Source organism: Haemaphysalis longicornis, unplaced genomic scaffold, assembly GCF_048455015.1.
Source record: "Haemaphysalis longicornis isolate Haplotype H1 unplaced genomic scaffold, Haemaphysalis longicornis Haplotype H1 scaffold_13, whole genome shotgun sequence".
NCBI classification, from domain to species: Eukaryota; Metazoa; Arthropoda; class Arachnida; order Ixodida; family Ixodidae; genus Haemaphysalis; species Haemaphysalis longicornis.
This window is the reverse complement of record NW_027526233.1, coordinates 31,530,328-31,554,492: the sequence shown is the minus strand read 5'-3', so window position 1 is coordinate 31,554,492 and position 24,165 is coordinate 31,530,328. Positions and strand designations below refer to the sequence as shown.

The 24,165-nt window shown below is 46.5% G+C and overlaps 1 protein-coding gene across 1 annotated transcript; it reads right to left on the bottom strand.

Moving 5' to 3' along the window:
• Positions 1-763: 763 nt before the first annotated feature.
• Positions 764-23,906, bottom strand: LOC144163762 (uncharacterized). Its single transcript, XM_077694490.1, has 9 exons — positions 23,658-23,906; positions 12,021-12,126; positions 11,251-11,412; positions 10,608-10,761; positions 7,574-7,688; positions 5,839-6,078; positions 5,550-5,720; positions 2,639-2,825; positions 764-1,685 (listed from the first exon to the last, which is right to left on the bottom strand). Exons 1-9 carry the CDS (start codon positions 23,904-23,906, stop codon positions 1,336-1,338), a joined length of 1,734 nt encoding a protein of 577 aa, XP_077550616.1. The 3' UTR covers positions 764-1,335.
• Between the last annotated feature and the right edge of the window lie 259 nt (positions 23,907-24,165).

Below are 24,165 nucleotides of genomic sequence, written 5' to 3'. Positions count from 1 at the left end.
ACACTTCTAAATTCAAGGGTTTTCAAGGTTTTCAAGGACCTGTGCGAACCCTGACACGCTTGCATGGCCGCTGTGGTGGCAGCCGTGGAGGCAGCCTCGCAGCGGCACCACCGACACATGGTGACTCAAGTCGCGGCTTCGGCTTGGGCTACGCTAGCCCACTACCGCTGAACAGCGCGCGTGCGTTTGTTGTTTGTGTGCGGCGATTGGCATGTTTGCTCTCAGTAAAATGCCTTCGCCAGCCCAAAAGTGGAGGTTTTTATCGCTACGAGATAATGCAGCCATCGTCGCCCAAGTCAGTGGCCCAAGTGGAGGAAGGGAGTATAAAGGGAGGATAGCGTCGACGAATTTGGAAACGCCTGCAGCTAGCTCAACCATTTTGAAAAGTAAGGATCCCACCAGTTCTCAACAGCGCACGTGTGCAAGACAAAACAGTGACGGATGTGGCCTTTCTGGATGTCAACAAAGCGGTGCTCACTTAGTTTTCTAAACAGTACTGGTGCAACGAGGTGCCACTCTGTCTAGCAAAGTTTGTAAACAGAAGAAGCTGGGCTTCGCTTGCATGATCGGACATACTCGGTGCCGAGGGCCAGGGCAAAAAATGTGCAGAGAAGGTGAACCCATGGAATGTTTTGGATTCGTTTGACACAACCTCGTTGTTCTTGGGTGCGGACGACGACTAGCAATGAACCACTTGTACAGTGAGAGCTGAATTGTGACGTTGGCTGCAAGGTAAGGCTCACGAAGTAATATAACCGACTTTGGGAAATACATTTTTGGTTTGTGGCCAATTTTCCGGTCATTTGTTTCATTCTCGCAGCAACGAAATTCCCACAAAAGCAAATTTTCTGGCTTTCCCCGGCGGCTTCGTTATTGCAGGGTTCGACTGTACACGATTCATCAGCAGCCTAGAGACCCATACTTATTGCATCGCCTCCTGTATTTTTACAATGCCAAACGCATCAGCCCGGACCGGCCAACCAAGCCCTTTCCTACTCAGGCCACTCTCCCCTAATCGATAGCCTTCCCAGCGCTTTAGTCACGTGAATGGTTCATTTTGGGGCGACGCGTGGTGGAAAGCTGCAACGTTGGCAAAATGTGCTCCGCCGCGGCTCTGAGTTTTTCAACGCTGGTGCAAGTGTCATTACCTGGCAATCTCAAACACTGGTTGCCTTGGCAACCAGGCACAAGCCTTTTTCGAATTCAGATAAGGTTGTGTGATCCCGGTTCAGATCAGGGCCCCACCTTGCGACATGTGGGCACTGCAGGCGTACCACTCACTCGCATTGGGAAGCACGCAATCCGTTTGGCTTTGTAAAATACACGAGGCTATGCTTATTGCTTATGGTTTTCTGTTTCTAAAAGCAAACACTCGTTGCTCATGTGCACGGAGGAATAGTGTAGGGGCAAAGTCATGAAATAGAATTGGAACGAAGTCAAACCTGGGTAAATCCACTTGCGTGGCTGGAGTTGTCCGTGCTGGCAGGTGCGGTACAGCTCGCTGTGCCCGTCATGAATGTCCTGCACATGATTGAGCATGGACAGCCACACAGCAACGGCCAGCTCGCCATCACCTGCACCCACCACTACGGCATGGTACATGTGCAACACAACGGAGTGCGACCACAAGGCTATGGTCTCACAGCCCCTGACTTTTGCAGCTGCCGCAAGCTTCTTCTTCAACCCTGGAAAACAGAAAAAAATGTGGTTGTTTCCTCTTCCATAGGAACCAGTAAAACATGAAAGTGAAATGTGCATTCACAGGACCAGCTGAATGTTCACTGTGCATCAATATGAACTTGCACGTTGCTATTTGTATTTCGTCAGAATGGCACCGTTAGACGCGCCGGAGCGTTGCATAAATCCGACTGAAACCACAGGTGCTCGCAAATCGTCCTTGCGAAGGAAAACAAACGGGTTGTCAGCGAATCGTTTGTTGAACACACGGTCCGCTGCAGTGAAAGGAGCAAAGAAGCTGCGGACTGGGTGACGAGCGCGACATGCGCAAGTCGGCTTCTCCGCAGCTTACAATGCGCGTCCCCCGTACACGTAGGCGCTGGCATCCAGCCACCAACTGTCGGCGCTCATTAGTGTCATGATGCAGCACCCATGGTCTCCACAATCTGCTGCCGGCGCCGCGCTGGCGCGGCGCAGGCAGCAGATTGCAGAGGCCACGCAGCACTCTATGAAAGGAAGGCTATAAGGTGCGTTTGTCGTCCCATTCACGCGTCTGTTCGTAGTGCAGTCGGAAGAGCACCGCGTACCTCCCGTAACGGCCAGAGAGTCGTGGGATTGAAACCGGGCGCCGCCGCATCAATGCCACTTTTTCTGGAGACGCCACTACCGTGACGGATACCACGTCACCAAAATCTTTGTGTAGCCGGGCATAAAACACTTTCGTGTTAAAATTACAAGATTTTCATGTTTGAGATGGTGTTTCATCTCCTAAAATTTTAGCCTGCATTATTCCTAGCTGGCCTTTTCCAGAGCAAAGATGCTGAGCAAGAGTTAGGCATGAATTCTGCTTAGATGAACAGCCTTTTCTCTGTTGATAAAAAAAAAAGCTGTTACCAAAGGCTGCCCAACCGCTGTACCAGCCTACACCATTTTAAACCACAAGAACAGCAGTGAAACCAACCTTTGGCGACGTGCCATGCGTCAAAAAGATGGTCAACATCAGGCTGCTCCGTCCGGAAATACGTCCGTACTTGGGGATGCCGGTCAGTCACTACCTCAGTGACACGAACACCATGGTCAGTGAGCTCTTTCAGAGCCCTCTTGAGTCCCTCGAGCTCCATGTGGTTGCTTGATGGCACCTCCGTACTCTGTGGAATGTTACCAATGTAACACATGAAGGCAAGACAGGCACAACACCAACATATTGTCACACACCCCTAACCTCTCAAAAAAGCACTGATCTCTTATTTTTTGCCATTTCAAAGCAAATAAGAACATTCTCTTAGACATTGGCACCTCAAATGTTTCTGGTCACTGCCAACCTGCAATAAACACTGACAATAAACACTGAAAATAAACCTGCAATAAAGACGGAAAGGGTGGGCCTTATTCACCACGAAGCCCGTTTTTTTCTATTGCTTCTAAAGTGCCCGCAGCAAGGGCTACAGCTTGTATTGTGCGTTACATAGAGCTCTCAAACTGCGAAACGTTACTGTGAGAAAAGCACAGTAATACCTCGTTAACTTGAACTCGGATATCTCGAAAAATCGGCTAAGTCGAAATTTTCCGAGGCACCGAACCATTTCCTATACATCCCATGTATTCGTAGCCCTTTATTTCGAAGTATTTTTGGGTCAAACTGCGGATATCTCGAAATCTTTACTGAGAGGGGAACGAAAATTTCGCCGCCGCCGACCGTTTCACAAGATTCGTACGATGCTGCCGCGCATAAGTCCCTCGATTTCTTTCTGGTTTAGCCACGCCTATCACAAAGCCGATGTTTTCCCCAAGCGTAAAGTCTGAGCCTAGAGGCATATAAACTTCGTCACGCAACCCTGCGGCACGTCATGTGACGGTAGAGACATGCGCAAAGGTACAGCAGTATGCGCGCGTGACTGGAGAACTTATGGACGCCGAAATCGTTGAAATAGCCGCAAAAGGAGGGGACGGCGAAGACGGGGGGACGATGACGACGAACCTCCTCGAGAGGTGCCGACATCTGCCGAAAAGGGGAATTTGCTGCGCTTGCTGTGAAATAAGGTGGAGTGCAGCGGCGGGGAAGATCGGCTGATGATATGCGTCAGGCAGCTAGAAAATTTCTTACTAGGCCCAAGTGCGACCACAAAGCAGACCAGCATTACGCAGTTCTTTTATGCTAAGTAAAATTGCAGGGCTACAAAACCCAGCCCGTGATCGTCTCCTGTGTGTTCTTTTTCTCTTTAAAACCTTTATGAAAAGCAAGATTGGAAGCCGCTGGTGAAGAGCTGCTAAGTAGTGCCTTTTTTGCAAAGAACTCGACATTTCGTGGTAATTCGTGCAACTTTGCTTATCTCGAAAATCCGCTTATCTCAAAATATTTCCCGGTTTTTACTATTTCGAGTTAACGAGGTATTACTGTATTTTCACATATTCCACCATATGTTTTAAATGTCCCAATATTTCAAAACATTTCCAAGCCTGCTTTTCATCTCGTCATGCATTTTCTTAAAGGGACAGACAACCGATTTTTGTCGAGTATATATTCTCTATCCCAAATGAAAGGGCATCACTTGAAACACCTACACGAGAAACGGTTTTGCGGATAACACTCTAGAACTTTTTAAATCGAATTGTTTGATCTACGAGCCGTATGTGTCTTCCCAAAAAATCATGCTGGCAGCCTTGACATACAGTAGCGCGGCAACATACTTTTGTCTAAATGAGAGATGAAAAGCGATATTTAAAAACTTGTGCCCAGGTAAAAAAAAACAATCGCAGGTTGCTTGTTCCTTTGTGTGCGGTTTTTTTTTAATTCACCAGTCTATTTTGCACGAAGGCGCCATCTGTTGGGACGGACGATAGGCAGAATCTGGCTTCACATTGCGGAGGTCGGAAGTTCGATTCTCCCCAGACACGATCTTTTTTTTTTAAGCTGCTGTTGGTGTATTTGGAAACTGAAATCCAATATTTTGGCAGAACAAACGCCCCTGACTCAGGCAGAATCGTCAAAGCTCTTTCACTGGGTCGGTTTACTGAACGCTGCCGTTGATTCCGGGCACGGAGGCTCAGTTAGCAGCACCGAGAGCAACCCAGCGCAAGCGGGAGACGTGTCTGTAAAATTTTCAAAATAATGTTTCAAAACACATATACAATTTTAACTTGTTCAAATACTTGTGTTAGAAGGTTTTCAATAAGTGTATAAACGTTTCAGCAATTACAGTAGCTGCTAGGTTTGCAGGTCACGTGACAGGAACACATATTGTAGTGTCAAGTTGATTGATTGATTGTAGGGTTTAACGCGCCGACGCAACGCAGGCGATGAGGCACGCCGTAGTGGAGGGCTCCGGATTAATTTTGACCACCTGGGGATCTTTGACGTGCGCTGAAATCTCGTACACACGGGCGTTTTTGTTTTTCGCCTCCTTCAGAAAAGCGGCCGCCGCAGCCGGGAATCCAACCCGCGACCTCGTGCTCAGCAGCGCAACGCCTTAGCCACTGAGCCACCGCGGCGGGTTTGTAGTGTCAAGTTTCGACACTACGAACCACCACCCCTCCTATTTCAGAAAGTTTGGTGCCAAATTAAAATTATTTCCGCCAATTTGTTTAAACATTGCTTGTGGTTACCGGGCTATATAAAACGGTGGCTTTCATATGAGCTAGAGAACATATACAAGACAAAAATCGGTTGTCCGTCCCTTTAACCGCTTTCAAAAGTCCTGTGCCTTATCGGAAAAGGCACATCTGCTTTAACTGACTGCCTGCATCTTCTTGGCTAGCTGTGATGCTGTCATGCAAGACTAGTGTTTGGAGAGTGCACAGCTGTATACATCAAAAGACTTGGCATGCTGGATAGAAGCACCAGTAAGCCGATTCAGAAAAACTTGACCCCCTGCCTCCACAAGCTTGACGTCAACAATCTTATTCAGGGTAGTGTCAAGCAGCGAGTAGGTTCCGAATTTAGCACAGTGTCCCGGCGAATCTGCCCGGCTGTCTCCTGCCAGCTTGGCCCCGGTTCCCGACGCCTTCATAGCCTCCAGAAGTGCCACCTGCTGCTTTTTCCAAACCTGGATTGACAAAGCAGCACTCCATTAAAGAATGCCGCACATTTGCAACAGGTTAAAAACAGAATGGTTGCAGTTAAGAGTTCACGAAATGGCTACGACTGCACCTTGACCTCATTACCTGGTCTACAGCCGGAAGGAGGTATAGAGCCTGCAGGCGATGAAACGTCCTCTCGCAGAAGCAACATATTCCAGCATTCTGGAGGAATCGTATGATCTGCATGGGGCTGCAGCCAGTAAACACTATGGCTGCAGCCAGCTCCACATTCCCCATGGCGTATTTGGCCTGCATCGGCTGGCTACGCCACTCCTTCACACCACAATGGCACATGGTGCGAACAATGGCAAGAGAGCCAAGTGTCTGAAAAGAGATATCCGCAACTCTTTTGCATCAGGGAAATCAAAGGAGTACTGACATAAAATTTCAAAGCCGAGACAATTAGGTAAAAAGCTTCCTTCGTATATGGAGATGTCTCCCAGCAACTTTCCACAGTAACCATTCAGTACAACATATTTAAATCCATTTTCATCAGCGTACACGAGAAAGCTCAGAACCGATGCCTTTTCACAGTTGGCATCAGCATGACGCCATCTGCTCATCCTGCTCCCACAGTGCGGAGGCGAATGATGCAATGGAAGTTCTTTTAAACATGCACACTTATGACTTTATTGCAGACGTCACGAAAACACACGATTTGGCGGAAGAATCAAAATTTAGACCTAGATCAATTTTCTCAGTGAATACGGCATTGTTTGCTGCTGGACAAGCACTGGGGGCACTACAAAACACGAAATTTTTTTAATAAAACAAACTTGTATTTTATCTGCACGGTCCCTTAACGTACCCCTGACTACGCATCGTGACGAGGACGAGACAAAGGTTAACGATTGACAACAAATGATCCGTGACTTTCACCTACACTGTATATTTCTGATTACACGAGCTAGTCAAGAATGCTAGAATATTAACGCATGAGCTTTATGAACCGTTTCACATGTCTATTTACGGACCAAAAGTTCGCATTAATCAGTTGCAATCGCGAGATGAAGGCACAACCTCTGTGTGCAGAATGTGTTTGTTGGCATTTTTCTTCTCTGTTCTGAGGCTGTCAGGGATGTGTGGAGTGGAATCTTGCCAGACATGTTCACTATGTTATGTTCGAAGTGTATATGTGCATATATGTTTCCATTAGGTTTTTCTCCTAAAAAAAGGAAAATCCTTACGCTTGGAAAAGTAATTTCAGCCCGAAACCGGAACACTCAACTAACCTGCAACCCGCAGATGAAAAAGTTTGGCTCTGGCAAGCATGTTTTGCAGCTTTTGTCATTTTGGAAAATAAAACACCCTGCCCCGCAAGTGGCATTGCAACTTCCAATTCGTAGTCAAAGTTGTCACATGCTCTGTGGTCAATGAAATAACAACCCGCCCCGCTTGCATGTTCGGATGCAGAACATTTCCCCTCGCCATGCTGCTGGCATGCGTTCGACAGTGAGTTCAAAATCAAAAGTATTTCTGACCGCTCCTTTCCAACACGCCGCAAATTACCTAGACTGGCAAAGACGTGCAAACAAAACCATGATGAAAACTGAACTGGCTGCGTAATACAACCAACAGCACTTTTCGTCAGCAACCTAGTCTGCCAGTCTGAGCCCAATTATACCCATGATGTCCATCGTGGAACACGTTCGCTACACCACATTCCTCTTTTATTATTGCTGTATGAAACTCTGGCATTCCAGACTGTTGGGTTTCTCTCTCTCCCTTTCTCTCTCTCACACACACATACACACACCTAGTGCCCAGCAATATTGCAAGGGCATGTTAGAAAAAAAACCTTCCTGAAGTTGTCTCTTACCGTCAAGCTTGGAACTGTGCGAAACCCACAGTGCTTGCACGAGGTGAAGAGCTGTATGAGGCAATCTTCATACACCACAAATTTTCTTGCGGATTGGCGGCTGTCAGGGATGGCACTGAAAAACCGCAGAAAATAAAGCAAAGTAAAAGAAATTGTACATCTTACACATACATATATATTGTTATCCTTGAAGGGTTTGTAAGCTTTGTCAAACATACAGCACTTGCATACACTATGCGCACAAAAGCATAACAAATTTATTAGACACTGTAGGCAACGAGCAAGTTGGTTTCAAATGAAAGTCTGCCCTTTCCATAGCAAGTTTAGCATTGATTCAGTGCCAAAAGATGCCTCAATTGCTAACGAAACAACGCCTTTCCTTTTCCAATTCCCCTCTCAGCAATTCCATGACGCAAACAGTGGCTCCTGCAGCTGTTGTTGACGTGATGATACACCGGAAGCAGGTGCGGCAGCAGTGATGTATAGGGACCAGGCGGCCGTTGTATGGCACCACCGTCGCTTCAGCGAACAGCGCCGCCCGTGGCGAACCGCTCGTCAGTGGAATGCCGGTGGCGTTTAGCGCAGCGTAGTTGTGCATGGCTTTCTGTCGTTTTTCTGCGGAGCGGCTTGCAAAGCGTATGTAACCCCACGTGCGCTTTTCAGATCGGTAAATCTTGGGCGTGGATGTGATGTTTACGAGGCGCCCATACTCAGTATTTACAAATAGCAGACGACGCTCAATGCGCCAAGCTGGAAGTCAAGCTGGAAGTGAAAGTTCGTTGCTTCATGCAATTTTTCCATGCCTGCATGCAGTTTCGCGTATCGAGGAGTATATTGCAGCTAAATGCTCCCACAAAGCCGGTGTGTGCAACCGATCTAGGAATACTGCAGCGCTGGCCTCTGGCAGTTGATGACGAAACAGCGTCGACGTCGTGCACAAGCAAAAGACAAAGTTGGGGGGTGTCTTGTAAGATTTACCTCAAAAGAGAAATTGTGATGGACGACGCTTCCGTAACTTCATTGCCTACGGCTGAAACGTGTTTAATTTCACAGAAATGCTCTTATTACAGTCATCGGGAATCGTTGATAGAATAAATACCGCATGATAGTAGAACGTTATTGCTTGTCATGGAGAATCATTAGTTTACAAGAATTTCAATGGTTGCTGGCTAGTTGGTAAATGGCTAGATGATTTTGCTGTTTAGTTTTGAACTTCCATGCCCCCTCTCCAAATCTAAACTTTTTCCAGCGTATCGGAAATGTGTCTGTTGCTGGAGGACTCTGGCTGATGCACCCATATTTGAGGCAACTAATCGCGCGTTTTTGGTGTCTTCACCAGGCATTACACGATTTTTTTAGGTACTCTGTAAAGAATACTTAAGCATTAAAAAACACCGGCTGACGTTAACACTGCCACATTTTTTAACTATCGGTGCCAGCCTTTATTCTACGCAGGTGGTAAAACGGGAAGGGGAGGAGGGATGGGTTGTAGTTTGGGCTGTTGAGTTGGTGAATAACTTTGGCTCTTGATAAAATGACCACCACAAATGTGGGATTTCCACTTCGGCTTTCAGGCTCCCATGCTGTCACAGTGTCGCTTACCAAAAGCGAAGGCACAAAGCTCACGGTCACAGAAAGTGTAAACTGCCGCAACATTTCTACGGCTACACGGTAATCCATCTCATATGCAGGTGCCTTTCTCTTCAAAGCACACGTATCGAGGTATCCCAGCGCTAAGGCTGGCGTGGGTACCGTAGTCATTGAAACCAGTGAAGATAATTTAAAGTGGTAGAAATGAATACTAATATTGCTAATAGTTTTATTCCTACTCAGATAGCGCGGAGCCAGGCGCAGAGCGCTGCAAAAAGCGCTCGTGTCAATGTAGCCCACTCCCAACCTTCCAAGCATCCAACAAGTTTGCGTAGCCGTTAGTGTATTTAAGGAGAAAATAATACTAATAATAGTTGTTTTATGTGTACTCAGAACGGGTGGAGCCAAGCGCAGATCGCTGCAAAAAGCGCTCATGCCATTGCAGCCGATACCCAACTTTAGAAGCGTCCGACAAGTTTACGTAGTGATTACTTCATCACCCAACACACCCAACACATCTTGCTAGACTTCGTTTCATCACACATGTCGGCTTACAACGCCACCAAAACATTCAAAGCACCAAAGCAAACATGACAAAAACAATGGGAGGCGGTGCAGTCCAATGCACCGGCTCAGTCCACTGACGAGGGAAGTGCCGAGTGGTGGTGCCACCCGTCCAGCTGCCCGGTCCCTATAGCACACTATAATGCTACCACGTACCAAGCAGTTTGGTCAGTTTCGGTCAAATCAGTCATGCATTCTCCAACTGGCACATCCTTTGCTGCTCAGGACCACTATGCAAAATGTTCTTTCATGGGACCCGTGATCAGTAGTGATGATTGGTGGAAGAAAAACATATTGTCCTTTTAGGGCGGGCGACTGTTGGTGTTATTGTCTCCTCACATAGTGGTACCGCCGTAAGTGTGGACAAGTAGTGCCATCAAGTGGCAGCCAGGGGAGCCGGTGCATACGCTTGAAAATACTGTACTTAGCCGAAAGAAGCATTCACAGTATTTTTAGCAGCGCAGGCAAACCACACAGAGGGTCACAATGAAGGTAGCAATGCACAGAGGCAATGTACAGCGGCTGCACAATTATCTGGGCGAGTGTTGCACCAAAACAAACTAACTGCTTGGCATTTAGGGTCCCCCACGATCTATTGGCTGGGCTCTTATGATAGTGGTTTTTGCCTTCTTTTTTGTTTTCTTCGACAATCAAACGTTACCCTAAAAAAACATCCAGGTGAAGGCGTATTGTCAAAATATCAGTCCCATAGTCTTAACCCCTTCTAGTGGAAGTTGCGCAGTGTGGCCACTAGCGGTGATGCCTGTCTTCACTTCTTCACTATTTTCTATGTTATTTAACAAAATCTATGTGTAAGAGCGATATATCAGTGTTTTTGAATTGTAGTTTTTCTTCAGTGTCCCTTCAAGTGTGCGCTCACCTGGCTGAGCTGTCCGAAATAGGTGCTTCGAAAGTGGAATCACACGGGTCATCTTCAAATGCAAAAGATGGCTCAGATGGCACCGGTGATGAGCACTGTTCCCGTAGTTCCTTCATGAGGACAAGCTCCGGGATGCCTATTTCAGTCTGGCATGCTGAAAATAAAACAAAGTCATCATAACACATTGACTTAATGCACATTTGTGTGTGATGTCAGGTTTTCAGCACTAATGTTGACGGTAGTTATTACACATGCTGTGCTTTAGGAAATGTGATGATCACAATGTATTTGAGAGAGCAGTGGTTCACAAGTGATGAACTGTCATTACCACAGTGAATGCAACGATAACCTCGCAGTCTATCATACAGCCAAAGTAATGCAACATAAGTGTAGCCTTTGCAGGTGGGCTCAACCAAAAATGGAAAACATCAAAGCAGAGCAACACACAGTGGTTTCACAGAAAAGCTGCATTACACACTTTTGCTGTCAGATAAGGTGTCTACAATCTGCATTACCTATCTAGCTGAAACGAAATTCCAGCATTCAGATCTCTGAGTTGCTATCCGTAAGGATGGACCACTGGCATTAATAAACCAACCACTTCTGTCAAAAACTTGCTTGCTATTTGTGAGATGGTACGTACCGACTTCCCTCGTCGTGCGCGTTGCCTGAACACGAACGCTCCTGATCTGGGGCTTCAGTGTTGCTTGAGTCGCTGTGGACCGAGTTTGGGCATCAGAATTTGCCCTTCCTGATGGCACGTGCACAGGCAAGCAAGTAGCAGCTCCCAAAGAAACATCTGCGCCTGGAAATAAAAAAAAAGCGAGTAATGAGCCCGGATACCTGGATTATCTGATATCTCAGGTCCCATATGTACTCGTACGGCCAACGCCGCAATTACAGAAAAGTGAAATACTTAATTGCTTTGTGACATTCGCAGAACAGTTCATTTTTAGTACCCTCTTGGATTTGCTACAAAACAGTCTTCATTCCCAAGTGAATGCTGTCAAGTTCGCTTCACAGCACTCATGCTCAGCTAGCTAGCTAATACGAGCGTACTGTTGGCATGAACATCTGCGTATGCGCTAAAAATTGGTAACCGGTGGGCCACTTGTTGCAATGGCCACTTTATTTTGGCACTCGATAAATGCCGCCACTCGGGCTAAAAAAGCATCACTATACTGTTAGCGTAGTTTCCTGGAACCCAAAGCCAACGAAGCATTAAACTTAATGACGAAGTGGCAACGCTAAATTCGCCTAACAGCACGTCGAATCGTGGTAGGAGAAAACCATTATTTACTTTTGCTCACCGCAGCGCGAGAAGCAACAGCTCCTGCACAGCCTACGCTGCCTCGTATGCTGTGTGAGCGATTGACCAAGCCCATACAAACAGCGCCGTGAGAGCGCACATACCTGAGCTCGTAGAACAGGACGCCGTAGGTACTTCGTAGCTTGTACTGTACTTCACGTCTTCAGAAGCATCTGAATGAGCAGGCGCAGAATCTGCGCTGGTGGATGCCTGCGGAGTTTCGGCAGGCGCCTCGTAGGCGTCGTGAAATCCCCCAACCTCGAGGCGACGTTGTTTTGGAGATGTTGCTTCACTCCCCGACGTGGTGCCACTCGGCGATGCGGAGATTGTCGGCAAGGCCCCATGTTCGAGTATGCGCAACGCGTGCGGGCTGTACTGGCTCAGGAATGTTTGGTTATGAACATAGCAGCTCGGTGCAAAATGCAGCGAGCACAGCAGACTTTGCCGATGCGGCGTCCAGCTGTTTCCGCGTCCGCTCCTACGGACGAACTCAGTCCACCCCAGTCGCTGTTGCGGGTCGGGAGGAAAGCGGTGAAGAGTTATGCCTTGCTTCAATTTCGTTTGGCAGTCGCTGGCCGCGCAGTATCTCGACATTGCAGAGGCACAACTTCAGGCAGAACTGGGCGTCAGAGGAGACTGCAGCACAATTCCAGCAGTCACTTTCGTAACGACGCACAAAGCGCAGTGAGCAGCGGCCAAAAGAGTCGTGCGCGCCACAGAACAGGGAGGATTGCGCGCCGAGCAGCTACACGCAGGGCATGGGCTACGTCACAGCCTCCGTGACGTCGACAGTTTTGAGGTCTGTATTACATGACATCATGCTGATGCCGATTCCTTTAGGCTGGCCGTTTTGAGTTTTTTCATGAGGGCAAAGTTTAAAATTCATTTAAAATATGTTATACTCAACAGTTACTGTCGAAACTTGCTGGGAGATATCTCCACATACAGAGGAAGCTATTTACATAGTTATCTCAGCTTTGAAATTTCGTGTCAGTACTCATTTAAGAAGACATCGATGCTGACAATCTGTTTAATACGACTGACCTGCATAAAGATTTGAATTTCTTAAACTACGATATTTTTTATCCAAATAATTGTAATGGGTTGTTGCTGACCTTAATGTACCACCCATTAAAAATGTTTTATCCGAGGAAAACCAACTAAATGTATCTTTGCTGCTTGCTCTTATCTCAAAATAACCAATATAGGAATCCTCCAAGGACTTGCTTCCGACTCGCACCCCTTTATAACATTATTTTGCCAATGGCTTCATATTTTAACCAGGTTGCTTTATGTTGACCATCTCACTTTATTTACAGCTGATACAGAAATACAACTGTAATGAGCAAGCGTTATTTTAATTCTAACAATTATTTCTATGGAATTTGGGAAACATGATAATAATTAAAAGATCAAAATGCCGGTTTATTTTTTGATACCCTAAATCAGAATACTCCGAGAAAATTGTTTAATTTGCCAAAATCAGACTCAACGTTTTTTCGCCTGATTATATATATATATAGAGATAAATTTCACAAACACATTTGTCTGCTGACTGCGAACTGCCATATGTAATAAGGATATTTTTATTTTTTTATTTTTATTTACAAGATACTGCAGGCATGAAGCCCAAGCAGGAGTGGTACAGGCGATAAACAGGAAAAAAAGAATATGAAAAGGCATCAAGCCTAACATCACATACATACAACAACCAATTAAGCGGGATTACACGACTTACATTTTGCATAAAAGGGGGGGGGGAGAGAAACATGGCACTGAAGTAAAGCAATGCAACAACACAATGAAACAGTGGATAAGACAGCAGCAAATCATTTTCACGTCCCCAGGAAGACATGCGCGTCGATAGAATCTGTCGAAAGAAGGGCGGCAAGCGGGAGCGTGTTCCACTCACTGATCGTGCGTGGAAAAAACGAAAATTTGAAAAGATTAGTTTTGGCGAAATATTAGTTAAGGCAAGAGCATGTGAATTACAACCGCGCCGTGTTGCCAGGAGACTAATGTAGGGGCTGGAATCAAATAAGAGCTTCCGGTTAACTAATTGATAGAGCAATTTTAGCCGAACTGATTTACGTCGGGATTCTAATGTTGGGATAGCATGTCTATCCATGAGGGCCGAAACGGAGTCTGTTCGCCCGTACATACCATAAATAAAGCGGATGGCTCTTCTTTGAATTCTCTCGAGGCAATCGATATTGGTTTTCGTGTGAGGATCCCAAATAACGCAAGCATATTCGAGTTTCGGTCTAATTATTGAAGTATACGCAAAGTATTTAACTTGAGATGGAGCATCTTTGAGTTTGTGTCGTAATAAACAAAGTTTACGGAAAGCTGCAGCGCATATGTTAGTAATGTGAGAGTTCCAACTTAAGGTACTGGTTAATCTTACGCCGAGATATTTGTGTTCATATACTTGCTTTAGCGGTTGGTCACTAGCACAATAAGTAAATTCCAAAGGGTGTTTCTTTCTAGTCATTCGGAGGTATACTGTTTTGTCATGGTTTAGTTGCATGTTAGAAGTTTTGCTCCAAGAAGCAACATTTTTTAACGCTGAGTTTAACGCTAGTTGATCCTCGATGCTATTAATTTCGTTAAAAAGGATGCAATCGTCTGCAAAAAGACGTATTTGGACCGGATTATTTATAACATTAACAATGTCGTTACAAAAAATAAGAAAAAGTAAAGGCCCTAGTACACTTCCTTGCGGTACGCCAGATGTAACGGGGAGAGCGTCAGAGGTGCTTCCATTTATGTCGACGTACTGGCTGCGGTTAGTCAAATAGGCAGTTACCCAAGAAACTATAAACGGTGGAAGCCCAATTTGAAGTAATTTGTCGATTAATTTGTCGTGTGGAACGCGATCAAATGCCTTACTGAAGTCTAAGAGAATGAGGTCAACCTGTCCTCTCTTATCTAGAATTGAAGAAGCGTGGTGAACAACTGTAAGTAATTGAGTGATGGTCGAGAATCCCTTGCGAAACCCGTGCTGAAATGGCGAGAGGATTTGATGGGTATCTAAAAATTCCGTTATGAACGTAGCAACGACGTGCTCAAGTAGCTTACAGGCAGATGATAACATAGATATGGGTCTGTAGCTAGGAATTAAGAGTGGGTCTCCTTTTTTGGGAATAGGTACGATACGGGCTATTTTAAAATCAGAAGGTAGCGTGGCTGAATGAAGAGAAGATTCAAAAATAAGGACAAGAAATTTCGTCACAGTTTCCGCATAACGCCGCAGAAATGCGTTGGGTATGCAATCGGGCTCTGGCGTCGATTTGTTTTTTAATCGGAGTAACATATTTAAGACACCATTGTGCGAAACTATATTAACATCAGGATAGGAAGCTACCGTATTACTCTCTTTCAGCTCAGACTGTGAAAATACGCTATGAAAATACAAATTAACGTGATTCGCGATGACTCGAGGATTGGTCAATTTAGAGCCGTTGAAGGAAATTTCAGTGACGTTTTCCTTGCGCTGTCTAATAAAGTTCCAGAATTTTTGTGGTTCCTCTCTTATGAAGTTCGGTAAAGTAGTGTTAAAGTAGAAACTCTTGGCACGAGTAATAGCATTGGAGAGGGCAGTACGAATCTCGGAGAGCTGTTGAGGTGCTGTACGTTTTTTTCGCAAGCGCTTGGCTTTGCGTTTAAGGTGAATTATGGATCTAGATACCCAGGGCGTATATTTGGCGGTCTTCTTAACTTTATCGGGTACAAAATTGCGCAAGCAAAATAAACACATACGTTTAAATTTATTCCAAAGGACCTCAACGTCATAATCAGCGAAATTAGACCAGTTATTTTTGAAATACTCAATAACTGCTGTGTCATTAGCTTTCAAGAAGTTTTTCACATTTCTGAGAACTGGGGAACTTGTTACATTTTTATAAAAAAGAAAAATTGACACAAAGACAATTTTGTGATCTGAGAAACCGTGTTCGACAGAGACGTCGTACTTTTCGAAAGTTCGTACTTTTCGAACCCGCTCGGCAAGCTTGTCGCCTCCTGTCGTCCGGGTTGGTCCCGCGGTGACGGTGTGGGCGGCGAGTAGCCGGGCGAGCGGGGCTTTCTCCCGCGGAGGCGCTCTCGTGGCTTGCGGCGAGTAGGTCGGTATATCTCCTTGGCTTCGTCTATATTCGGCCTTTAGGACTTCCTTTTATTTAATTCTGCATCCACTCATATTCCAATTACTTATTGATTGATTTATTACTTATGGCACAACGTCTTGCAACAATACATATCTAACGCGCTTCTCCCCTTTACAACACATTCAAAATGAAGCCATACCGATCATTACTCACAGTCATTTTCGTTGTAGTGTTTGATTTGTGGTTCGTCCACATAGTATTTTGCCGGGTTCTAGTTTGGTGATATATTCTCTTTGTATCATCGAAATACAAATCATCCGCGGAAGGCATCCTCTTGTAATGATTACTACTGACGTGCTTCCGCTTCAGAGCTGCGGTCGTTTTGCCTTACATAAGAATGCTTCACTCCCTGAAGCTCGAACTAATTATGAGAAACAAGCTGTTCATTTTTTCTGCTGCTTATGAGTAGCACGGTTCACATCGCTTCACCAAACGTTCGGCTAAGACAAATTATTTCAGAAAAAGCTTCCGGGCACATCTTAGATTCCTTTGGGTACGTTTTGTTTGCATTTTACCCCGTTTTAGTCTGTATTTTCATATTTTCATTGTAAAAGTACAATTTCAAATTTTTAATATCCCCGTTTCTGTGTATTAACAACTGAAGTATTCAGGGCTGAATGAACCACTTATTTCTTGACGCTAGAATTATTGGAGTTTAATGCTAAAGGAAAGCCAAGATGGAGCTGCCTGTGATCATGGGCTCCGCTGTTTCCCCAGTATTCTGATCTCGATTACGTAGGTGGCCGAATGTTTTTTCTTTCAGTAACTCCACATATTTATCTTTCTCGGCGTTTGCAACGACGGTGGTCCGTTTACGTTTTTAACTTTTGTATGTTAAATTGTGAAACCTTTACCTTGCGAACAAATAGGAAAATAAATGAAAATATTCATATGGTCCCCGAAAAGCTCGTGTCGCCTGTAATTGCGGAACCGTTACTTATATGCTAAGGTTCTCTGCCCATGCGGCTGGCATGTGTTTCGAGGTTCTAAAACATCCGAAAATTTTAGGTATAGCCACGATCGAATGAAATCACGCATCCTTTCATCTAACGACGAGGATGGTGGAACACGAAGTTTTTGGCGCTCACGAACCCGAAGTGTTCAACGGTGATCAGCGACTCGCGGTCGGCGATCATGAACTACGCTACGGACAGAGTGTCCCCGTGCGCAGTGACGGTGTGCGGGGCCCTACAACCACGACAGAGGCCGCTGACGCTGAAATGGTTACCGGCACACGTCGACCCGGTCAGCACGGGCGAGAACCGCAACGAAGGGGAAGACCGAGCTGCGCGCGCGCTCACCAGTCGCGGCGCGAGCCCGGACCCCCCGCCGATGGAAACGGAAGACGACGAGGCGACGCCGCTCACCTCGTATAAGGACACTCTGGAGTGGTACAGGCTTACGTCGTACGTGGAGTGGTACCACAAGCTTACGAGGAGGGAAGCGGTGACGCTGCGAAAACTACAAACGTGCGCGATGTGGGCTCCGGTGATAGCCAAGCACGTGTGCCCGGACGTGTATCCGAGCGATGTGTGCGCGGTGTGTAGGAAGGGCAGGGCCACGATGGCTCATATCCTTTGGAACTGCAAAGTGAACGACGGTGCTACAGAGATGTTAGCGCCGCACCTAGCGTGTGCGGTGGCAAGCAAGGACTACGACGTGCAATACAGGGCCGTCCAGCAAGTCTTGCACGCTATCGAGCGTCAGCGGCCGAAAGCACTGTCCCCTCGGGGGCTGGGGGCGTGTAGGTAGCGATGCCGAGGGACCGACTGATACGACGTTAGGAAGCGTCAATTTTGCTGGATAATAAAGATGTTTTATCTCTCTCTTCGGGACGGATCATCGTCGTCTTGACCAGCGCGAGTGCAGGATTTTTGTTTAATTTTGCACCTGCTTGCAACACTATCGATACCCAAACTACCAACAGCCTAATGTGTGCCAGTTGGTTCTACATGATCACAGGGTTTAAAGGCGCAAGAAAAAACGCGGACACTAGAAGAAAAAAACAACCAAGACAAACGAAGCGCCACTTCCCACTAAAATTTATTTAAGAAACAACCGGCATTTATATGTTATGTAAACATGACGTCACCACTGTGTTCGCTTATTAGGAATTCAATCTCTGTTGCTGAAAGGGCAACAGATGCCTTGCTGATGCACTCCTTACCTGCTTTTTTTTATTTTGAATGCTTCCATAATTTCCCTTTCAAGCCAATCGCTAGCCCTGCGCAGTAATCTTGTCTGCTCCAACCTTGGTACACACATGCATCGCTTACAGTGGTCACACATGTGCCCTCCAGCCTTGTTTTGTACAGCCCATTTGTGCTCACGCGCTCGTTCATTGAAACAGAGACCGGTCTGCCCGATGTAAACTTTCGAGCAACTCATTGGGACTTCGTACACAACATTCATTGTGCATTCAGTGTACTGCATCTCGTGCTTCTTTGTGCAGAGTGGGGCCTTGTTCTTTTTTTGACATCATAGGGCAAACCTTTGACAGCTTTCCAGCTGCACTAAATACCACATTACACCGTATCTCTGCGCCACCTTCTTTTTCCCAGACAATACAAAGGAAGGAAATGCTGCTTGTTTTAGCGTTCAATCTGGCATTCAAAGATTGATGGCACTCTGTGGTAACAGAATCTGTTCAACGCGGCTCTTAGGCAAGTCATGGCTACAGCTCTTTTCATTAATTTTGTGTGTGCGCAGTCAAAGGGAATGAGTTGCTTGTTGGGACGCGGGTGATACTGCCAGCATGCGTGGGAGTTCTCGAACGCAAGTTGCAAAATCGAGAAAACGCATTTTGTTTTTGACAGGTATCTCCCACGTAAGCTTCAGCGCATCAGAAGACCCCTAAACACGTCAACGACTTTCCTCACTGTGCTTTCTGCGTCTTCTAGCGCAATACCATTGACAATAACAAGAAAATCATCCACATATCTCATAATTGTGTAGTCCCTTTCATCCCCTAGCCTGTAGCTTACACGCTGATCGAAGGCACTCAAATACGTGTCCGATAAAATGGGCGCTATCTCATCATCATCATCATCATCAGCCTATCTACGCCCACTGCAGGGCAAAGGCCTCTCCCATTATTTTCCAACTACGTCGGTCCTCTGCCAACTGTGACCAATTCATCCGCGGAAACTTCTTAAAGGGGCACTGACACAAAATTTTGAAGGCGAGATAACTTCGGAGATAGATTGGTGGGAACACATATACATCATCTGCAAAATATCAGCGGCGAATACAGCCTAGAACATATTTAAAATCAATTTTGAAGTGTGCGAAACGCAACCGAGCGGCCAGCAGAGGACCACGCGCAATTGTAAATAAACAACATCCAAACACGTCACGAGTTTGTGTTTGCCGCTTCCGCACTACCGGCGTTTTTTGCCGGCTCGCCTGGCTCGCCACTCCAATCGGAGGGCCGGAGGGCGGAGCTTCTGCTCTCGAGAACGAACGACCCGATCGTTGGCGGCGGAGCGCCGTGATTTCGTCAGCTAATCGGGCAGCTGGCCGCGACCAAAGTTCTACGGCGATTCAAGGCACTCTGTTTCTATTACTGTTTATTACCATTGGATGCGAAAACGCGCCGGAGGCACGAAAAGCTCACTGATCTAGCCGCACGGTCGCTGTGCAGGCGGCGGCCACGGCCGCGAAGTGGCCCAGGCCGGCGCAAGTACCTCGAGTGATAGCTTGTTACCGCTGCACGAAATTGTCCGCAAGTCCCGACCATGGTGGCTTACATGAGAAAGGAGTTAATGATGCATGCGATGGCGGGTTGCATTAAAAATTGTCATCTGCACCGATTACGAGAGCGGGACTCGAATATCCGCCGCAGTGCTGAGCCGAACACATCTGTAGGCGGACCTGTAGGCAGACCGGCCGGCTGCTCCCAGCGCGCGCCTTGCCACCCACCGTCTCGAGCGTCGCGCGTCGTTCTTTAGCCGCGGTAGCATTTGCACTCGCAGCGCCTGCGTCATATCCACGGTCGCTTTTTAATTAAGCGCCTCACAAGATCAGTACGTGGGGGCATTCGCAGAAACTGCCGTCGATGCGGATTCGACAGTGCTACGGCGGCTCTGCTCTGTGATATCCCTCCGACGGTCACGTGGTCAGCTTTGTTCACACAAAATCCACAAAATCCATCGTTTCGCGGCACTCGCTGAAACCGAAACTGCGACTGGCCGCATTGAAAATGCCTCTAATTAAACAACCGTCGCACGCTGAAGCAAATGAGGTTTCTACAGGTTATAAGTAGGTCACTAGCTACTTATCGCAACAAAAAAAACAAGATGCAAAATTTTTGTGTCAGTGCCCCTTTAATGTCATCTGCCTATCTAACTTTCTGCCGCCCCCTGCAGCGCTTGCCTTCTCTAGGGATCCACTGTGTTACCCTTAATGACCAGCGGTTATCTTGCCTTCGCATTACACGCCCTGCCCGCGTTAATTTCTTCTTCTTAATCTCAACTAATATGTCCTTAACACGTGTTTGTTCCCTGACCCATCCCGTTCTCTTCTTGTCCCTTAATGTTACACCTATAATTCTACGCTCCATTGCCCGCTGAGTCGTTCTCAATTTAAGTTGAACCCTCTTAGTGAGCCTCCAAGTTTTTGCCCCGTAGTTGAGTACCGGTAAGATGCAGCTGTCCTACACCTTCTTCTTCAGCGACAATGGTAGGCTGCAATTCATTATCTGAGAATGCCTGCCATATGCACCCCACCCCATTCTGATCCTTTTAATTATCTCTGCCTCATGGTTGGGATCTGGAGTCACAACTTGGCCTAAGCAGATATATTCGCTTACCATTTGCACTGCCTCGCCTCCTATGTGAAACCGCTGTGCTGTCTCGAGGTTATTGTTCATTACTTTAGTTTTCTGCATATTATTTTCAGGCCCACAGTGCTACTCTGTTCGTCCAGTGCGGAAAGCATGCTTTGCAATTCGTCCCCCTAGATACTTAGCAAGGCAATGTCATCCGCAGATCTGAGGTTACTGAGGTATTCTCCATTAACCCTTACTCCCACATGTTCCCAATCCAACCTTCTGAATACTTCTTGTAAACATGCTGTGAATAACATTGGAGAGATTGTTTGTCCTTGTCTGAAACCCTTCCTTAAAGGTATTTTACTGCCCTCCTTATGGATGATGATGGTAGCTGTGGACCTATTGTAGATATCCTCTAGTATTCTTACATAATGCTCATCTACCCCCTCGTTCCGTAATGCCTGAATGACTGATAGGGTTTCGACCGAGTCAAATGCTTTCTCATAATCTATGAAGGGTATATATAGGGGTTCAGTATACTCAGCGCAGTTCTCTATCACCTGATTGATTGCGTGAATATGGTCCATTGTTGAATAACTTTTACGGAACCCTGCTTGTTCTTTAGGTTGACTCAAATCTAAGGTTGCAGAAATTCTGTTAGCGATTACCTTGGTAAGTACCTTGTAGACGACTGACAGTAAGCTGATCGGCCTGTAGTTTTTCAAGTGCTTCATGTCGCCTTTCTTATGGATTTGGGTGATGTTCGCGTTCTTCTAAGATTCCGGTACCATTGCGGTCATTAGCCATTCCGTATACAGGTTTGCCAGTTTTTCAAGTACAATTTCTCCGCCATCCTTCAAGAGGTCGGCTGTTATCTGATACTCACCAGGTGCTTTGCCTCCTTTCATTTCTTTCAAATCCTTCCTTACTTCTTCCGTCGTTACTGGTGGGATGTCTATCTCCTCTGAACTACTGTCTCGTTCGGCATTATCCAGGATGTCCCTGCTACTGTACAGATCCCTGTAGAACTCCTCGGCCACTGTGACAATTTTATCCCTATTTGTGATAACATTTCCTTGCTTATCTTGAAGTGCATACATCTGATTTTTCCCCACGCCAAGACGCCTCTTCACAGCTTTCAGGCTAACTCCGTTCTTTATAACGTATTCGATCTTCTCTATATTATACTTCCGTATGTCAGCTGTCTTACGCCTATTGATTAACTTCCAAAGCTCCGCTAGTTCTATTCTGTCAGCTTCGGTAGAGATTGTCATGGTTTGCCGTTTCATAATTACATCTTTCGTCTCCTGTGAAAGTTTGCCAGTATCCTGTCTAGCCATAGTGCCCCCGACTTCTACTGCACACTCCGTGATAATGCGTGTAAGGTTGGCGCTGGATTCCTGTGTCATAATCTCGTCTTGCTCGTTAAGAGCTGAATAACGGGTCTGCAGCGCGATCCTGAATTCTTCTACTTTATGTCTTACTGTTAGCTCCTTTATCGGCTTCTTTCGTACTAGCTTGTTGCGGTTCCTCCTTAAATCTAGCCTAATTCGAGACATTTCCATACGCTGGTCACTACACCTTACCCTTCCGAGTATTTCCATATCCTGCACGACACCAGGGTTACCGCATAGTATAAAGTCTATTTCATTTTTATGCTCCCCATTCGGGCTCCTCCGGGTCCACTTCTGACTCTCCCGTTTACAGAAGAAGGTATTCATTATGCGTAGGTTATTCCGTTCTGCAAACTCAACTAGTAGGCCCCCCCTGCTATTTCTACAGCCCAGACCATAGTTCCCAACTGGCTTGTCTCCAGCCTGATTCTTGCCTACTTTAGCATTGAAGTCCTCCATAACTACGGTATAATGTGTTTTTGCTTTAGCCATTGCCGATTCCACATCTTCATAGAAGCGTTCCACTACTTGGTCGTCGTGTCTGGATGCGGGCGCGTAGCCCTGCACCACGTTGAGCTTGAACCTCTTATTGAGCCTAATTACAAGGCCTGCTGCCCTGTCGTTAATGCTGTAGTATTCTTCTATGTTGCCAGCTATGCTTTTATTGACTAGCAATCCCACTCTAAGTTCTCTTTTGTCCTCTAGGCCTCGGTAACATCAGACATGCCCATTGTTTAGCACCGTAAAGGCTTCGCGTGCTCTCCTAACCTCGCTAAGCCCTATTACATTCCATTTAATGCCCTCTAATTCCTCTAACAACACCTCGAGACTTGCTTCGATAGATAAGGTTCGCGCGTTAAACGCTGCCAGGTTCAGATTCCATTGGCGGTCTGTCCGGATGCAGGGATTCTTAGCACCCTCTGCTGCGTCACAGGCCTGACTGCTGCCGTGGTCAGTTGCTTCGCAGCCGCTGGGGACTGAGCGCCATGGGTTAATTGGCGTATTCATGGGAGGTTGGGGCCGTTACTACACCAGGGTCCTGCTATGGTGAGGGAGTGAATTGCCGGCAATGGTCGCCGGGGTCAGGCCGCAATCCAAGCCCCTTTTTGCAATTCCATCAATACGCGGATTTCTTTTTTTTATATCCGGTTGGAATTTTCCGTCACTGGGATTCGAACCATGGTCCTTCTGCACGCGAGGCGGATGCTCTACGTCTACGCCATCGCTGCATCCACTAGCTCAGACCCGATACAAATGCCACTGCGCTGCACAAAAAAAAAACTTTCATCAAACTGATTCACTGTTGATTGCAGATAAAAATCAAACAGTTCCAAAAAAACTAGCACTGTTCACTCCAGTCTCCCCGTTAAACTTGAGCTCACCGTATGCATCAATTCTTTCCCGCAATACCTTGAAGAGTCCTTCATGTGGAATGTCGTAGTACAGGTCTTCTACATCCAGGGAAAATCCGAAAACTCCGTCCCACCTCCCACTTTTCAATGCACACACAGCATCATCGTCCGAGCTTCTTAGTAGGAATGGGTCGTTTAGGGACAACTGGCCAAGATGCCGCTGCAGGTAGCATCCAACTTGAACTTGCAGGGCACTGAGGTTGCTTGGAGACCTTAATTTAGACTCCGTGAAGAAAGCAGCGAACATGGCAGTGGTTGGAGTTCTCGAGGTTTTTTACACTGGGAAGACGCACAAGCCGGATTCCCCTTTTAGGGTTATTGTTGCCCGGTAAAGGCACTTGGCAAGTTCAAGTTGGACGCTACCTGCAGCGGCATCTTGGCCGGTTGCGGCTGAACGACCCTTTCCTAGTAAGGAGCTCGGACGATGTTGTGTGTGCATTGAAAAGTGGGAGGTGGGATAGAGTTTCTGGATTTTCCCTTGATGTAGAAGACCTGTACTACAACAT

Bases quoted from the DNA above. Each gene is read 5' to 3' on its own strand.
- LOC144163762 (XM_077694490.1), bottom strand. From the start codon at position 23,906: ATGTTCGCTGCTTTCTTCACGGAGTCTAAATTAAGGTCTCCAAGCAAC. The intron at 2,826-5,549 runs GCAGGGGGTCAA...AACATTCCACAG, and splicing joins TTGACGTCAAGCTTGTGGAG to AGTACGGAGGTGCCATCAAG. The intron at 1,686-2,638 runs GTTGGTTTCACT...TCTGTTTTCCAG, and splicing joins CGCATGGCACGTCGCCAAAG to GGTTGAAGAAGAAGCTTGCG.